Consider the following 5244-nt stretch of genomic DNA (forward strand, 5'->3'; position numbering starts at 1 on the left):
GCCGTAAACTGAAGGTTTCTGCTCCGGGTCCACAAAGCAACATCATCCGCAAATAGAGATATCCTGCTGCGGGACACTCGAGGAGGAAACATCATTTATCATGATGTTAAAAAGGGTAGGACTAAGACAACTACCCCGGGGAATACCATTGACCATGGGGAATACGTAAGACGAGGCTTGACGAACTCTCACTTGGAAAGTTCTATTGGATAGGAAATCACGGATCCACCAGAACATTCTGCCATTGATGCCCAGTCTGTGTATCTTGTACAGGAGGCCTTCTTTCCAGACTGAGTCGTAGGCCTTGTGGATGTCGAGGAATACACCTACTCGGGACTCACAATTGTTTAATGCTTGTGTGATGTCATTGGCAAGTGAAGCAATGTGGTAAGTGGTGGAATGACCCTTTCTGAAACTACAATGATACCTGCACAGTAGGTTGTTCTTCTCCAAAAAGAAGACCAGGCATTTGTTGACCATCTTCTCCATTAATTTGCTGACCACCAAAATGAGAGTGATCGGTCGGTAGGAGCATGGGTTAGTAAGAGGGATCCTTCCTGAATTTGTCGATAGGAATGACAACGGAGTGTTTCCAGTCGTGGGGAAGCTTGCCAAAAAAGCAAGCCTTGTTGAAAAGTTTGAGGAACACACCCAGCACTTTATCGTCCATATGCTTGAACATACTGTAGGTTCGGTGTTCAGGACCAGCAGCCATGCCCTTGGACCTTGAAATGGCCAGGCCCAGTTCCCAAAACGAAAAATCCAGGTTGAGCATGGAGCTAACTGGGCAGGTGTCATAGATGATGGCTTTATGTTGATGGGCAAATTGACGTTTGAGAGCTATGAGTGTTGGGTTCGTGTCAGTGTCCCTCATGGAAGTGTAGAAGAGAGCTCCCAAGGTAGAGGCCTTGTCACTGTTCAGACTGAGGATTTTATTCTCGTAGATGGGGGCATGTCGTGGGGGCGTGTCGTGGGGGGGGCGTGTCATGGGGGCGTGTCATGGGGGCGTGTCGTGGGGGCGTGTCGTGGGGGCGTGTCGTGGGGGGCATGTCATGGGGGCGTGTCGTGGGGGCGTGTCGTGGGGGCGTGTCATGGGGGCGTGTCATGGGGGGCTTGTCATGGGGGGCGTGTCGTGGGGGCGTGTCATGGGGGGGGCGTGTCGTGGGGGGCGTGTCTTGGGGGGGCGTGTCGTGGGGGGGCGTGTCATGGGGGCGTGTCGTGGGGGCGTGTCATGGGGGGGCGTGTCATGAATAAAAACCTTCGTTCGAGAACCTGATCGATGGACCTTATTGGCGCTGGGATGGAGCTCTTCTCCTTTTTGAACCCGCCGTGGTGTGCCCCTCTTCCTAGTTCTATTAACCCACCAAGATGAACCCTCGTTATCTTCGCCAAACACGTTCATCACCTTCAATCACCTCCTCCCGCCACCACGGAACATTAACTTGGCCAATTGAGCTGAGCATGGACCGTAATCCAAACAAAACACGATTAAGAAAACCGGATATAAAAACAACACCCCACGGACCCTCGACACTCCAACACCGTCCTCACACCTCCTCAAGTAGATATTTCCCTTTCACGATGTGATTATATGATTAACGGGATGTTATTGTTATTTCGACACATTGTGTGTACCGGTACCGGTAGGAACCTTCAATTAAACCTCCAATTGATGCAGTTTTATCGGAAAAATCATGATTTTCCTCAATGTTTTCCACACACTTCTCACCAACTAGTTGTTCGTTGATATGCGCCATGGCAGTGTAGGTCGAAGCAGTCGAGTGTATTTCGTCACGGCCTCCTTAATTTATTACAAATGAGTTATGAAACGTATACTTTATATAAATATATATATCGTGAGACATAAAATTTGTTATTACAATGATCGTGAAAATAAAGTGTCGATGTTTTTTTTTTTATTTTTTTTTTTCATTCTTTGGCCACACAACATGGCGCCCCCCATCGTCCCTGCCGGCGCCGGCCCACGTGCAGTCGGCCAAGAGGTGACACGAGCGTCCTCGGCGGATAACAACCCGCTCGAGACGGGTTCGAGCGTGTCGAGGCGCGGACTACACTACCGGGGCTCGGCGTGGTTGCGCCAGCGACTGGTGCTGAGCGCCTTGAGTAAGCGGCCCGTGCGGATTTGGGGGATCCGGGAAGGCGCCGACTCCCCGGGTATGTCGGAACATGAGGCGAGCCTCCTGCGCTTGCTGGAGAAAGTCACGAACGGCACGAGGATCGAGATAAACTCGACGGGAACGCGTCTGTTTGTCTCTCCGGGCTCGCTGGACGGCGGCCTTGTAGAGCACTGGTGTCCCGTCGGACGGTCCGTGGGATACTGGTTGGAGTTCTTGCTTTGCCTCGCACCGTTCTGCCGCCGCCCCCTCCGGGCCACGCTTCGTGGAGTGACCAACGGGGCAGACTCGCCGTCCGCCGACCTCATGAAGGCGACGGTTCGACCGGCGCTTGCTGCCTTCGGCCTGGACGAAGGCTTTGATATCCAGGTGCTCGCAAGGGGTGTGTTGCCCAAGGGTGGAGGAGAGGTCATCTTGACGTGTCCCGTACGTCGCTCCTTACGACCCGTAAAGCTTATCGAGCCAGGGAAGGTGGCCAAGGTGCGTGGAACCGCCTTTGGGGTGAGGGTCTCTCCCCAAATGAGCAACCGCCTTATTGTGGCCGCCCGCGATGTGCTTTGCTCCTTCCTTCCAGACGTCTACATCACTTCTGACCACCGCAAGGGCAAGGCGGCGGGCGATTCGCCTGGCTTCGGTATGGCCCTCGTCGCCGTCACGACGACTGGCTACGTGCTTGGCGCTGAGCTGACCTCTGATCCCGTGAATCCCGGTGCTCCGGAGGATCTGGGAAAACGCTGTGCACATCACCTGCTGGACGAGGTTGCTCGTGGTGGTTGTGTGGACTCCGCCACACAAGGTCTTACCATCCTGCTCATGGCGCTGGGATCGAGAGATGTGTCCAAAGTTCTGACGGGTCCTCTCACGGATCACAGCGTCGCTTTGTTGCAACATATCAGGGACTTTTTTTCTCTGACCTTTCATCTGGATGAGCAAAAGGCGACGGAGAACGATTTGCGCCGTGGTGATGACAAGGTGTTTCTCACCTGCGTCGGTTTAGGCTTCACCAACCTGAGCAAACGGCTACGCTAAACGATTTGTGCCGTCTCACCAGTTTCTGGATTGACTTTGTTGTAGCCGTATCGGAATTGATCGTCGACCTTTTATTTTTTTGGACCTTTAAAGGCAGGGTTGAACTAGTTTGTTTCATCTTGTTCTGTTGCGCTGGGAACTGTTCAGAGCCCATTCGATCGCACTAGTCCTGCCTCGTGTCATTCATTTGGCCTGTTTGATGTTTCTGTCTAAGTAATTTGTGATGCTTTATCCCATGTGCATGTTTTGCTTGCATCTTGTTTTGGTGATTATGGAATTTGCACATGAAAGAGATGGGTGACTCAGGGTGGACGGTGAGACGCAGGCAGCCGAGTTGAAACCGAGATGGGGGCACGATATTCGAGCGAGTCGAGAAAGGGGGTGAGGAAAGGTGAGACGACATGACGGCGTAACCTCTTGTATTGTTGAGGGATTGGAGGGAAGAATACGTGTCTTGTCTACTCATCTCCTTCCTTGTGTAAAAGTAAAATATTTGAAGTTTATTTGCCCTTCATGTACACAACAGACATCCTGTATAAACTTTGGGTTTATGAATCCTTCAAATCGTGTGATGTGCATTTAAGATTAAATTGTCACCATCATGTAGTTGGTCTTGTTGTTGTTTAACCCCGGTCAGTTCTGCTCGAACAGGCCAGCGGCACAGACGTAGCCAATCGATCTCCCGGGAACGACCAAAGAGATCCCTCGCATCTAAAAGATCTTGAGTGCTCTCGCCTTCGTGGAGCCAGGACTGCACAGTGTTTCATGTTTGAGTTGTTTGCCGTGTTGGATAGTTTATAACATGACAAGTTAGTGGTTATAAGTGTGATTTTAGTCCCCAAGAGCTCTGTGATTGAACAAACGGTTTCTGAACAGTCATTTCGTCATAGCTGCTGAGACTTATTTATTTATTTATTACATTCCCTTCCATTGCTGTACTTCATCCGCTGATTTGGCTGAAGCCACTGTTTATCCGTTATGATGAGAATGTATCGTGGGTCGACGTGTATATTGATTCAACAGCAGATTGATCATGCTTTTCTCCCACATAAGCCTTGGACGGTTGGTCCATCAGGGTGGTGCAGCAGTAGCACATCCACCTTTGATCTGTCTCGCGTGGGTTCGAGTCCCAACCTGACCATAAACTGTCGGATTGGTGCTTTGAAGGTCGGGTCTTGCATCATCGAGTGTATTGTCTGGATGGATGTCAAACCAGGTGTTCCAAAATCTGCTCGTAAAGTGGGGGTAGTTGTGGAGTTTGTGATCACCCTTTTGTGATTTTTTTTGTTTGTTTGTTTGTTTTGTTGTTTGTATGTTTTATTACTATTGTGGGGAGCCATCTTCATTAAAACTAGATGACATTCAATGTCGACCGATAAGTCTTTGCTTACTCGAACTTTAACCTAAAACCTCATGACCATTTGACCTTGATATGTAATCTGTACATATGTATAATGGTACATGTACTTTCGTTCGAAACCTACGATCTGACACGACCTTTGACCTTTTGATGCTAAAATATAATTGGTTCATCTTTGCATTGATCATAATAAATACTTGTGTCCAGTTCAGTCAAAATCCCATTACCGGTTCACAAAGTATTGCGGTAACACGATTTTTACCTTGCGTAACCTCTGACCTTTGACCTAAAAATCTAATATGTTCATCTTTACATCATTATACAAACTGTACGTGTACCAAGTTTGACTTGGATCGCTTCAGCCATTAGTTTTTTTTTTTTTGGTTACTGCGATAACTTATCGCACATTAGGATGGACAACCCAAAAACATGTCTCTGGTGACTTCGCTGGTGGAGGCATTAAAAAATAATTCTGTATGCATGGTTGAGGCTCTTGGAAGACCGAGAGCAGAATGGAAAGGGGAAAACAAACAGCAGTTTAGTGTCGAGTGGAGGTGAGATTGAAGTCAAGGGGAAGGTAATGACACATGAGGTAAACAAACTACACACAGGCCGAATAAAACACAACAAGAAGAGGAAGGGTGAAGTGGGGATGAAACAACAGGAAAAAGAGGAAGGTGTGGAGAACTTGCAATAACCGGGACAAGGGGAGTGCTTGGG

At 49.2% G+C, this 5244-nt stretch overlaps 1 protein-coding gene across 1 annotated transcript; it reads left to right on the top strand.

Moving 5' to 3' along the window:
- Positions 1-1925: 1925 nt before the first annotated feature.
- Positions 1926-4530, top strand: RCL1 (RNA terminal phosphate cyclase like 1). Its single transcript, XM_085894889.1, has one exon. It carries the CDS (start codon positions 1950-1952, stop codon positions 3162-3164), a length of 1215 nt encoding a protein of 404 aa, XP_085751015.1. The 5' UTR covers positions 1926-1949; the 3' UTR covers positions 3165-4530.
- The last annotated feature ends 714 nt before the right edge of the window (positions 4531-5244 follow it).

The sequence above is a fragment of the Eptatretus burgeri genome, chromosome 9 (assembly GCF_056783735.1).
Source record: "Eptatretus burgeri isolate ZD-2024b chromosome 9, Ebu_testis_v1, whole genome shotgun sequence".
Lineage (NCBI taxonomy): Eukaryota > Metazoa > Chordata > Myxini > Myxiniformes > Myxinidae > Eptatretus > Eptatretus burgeri.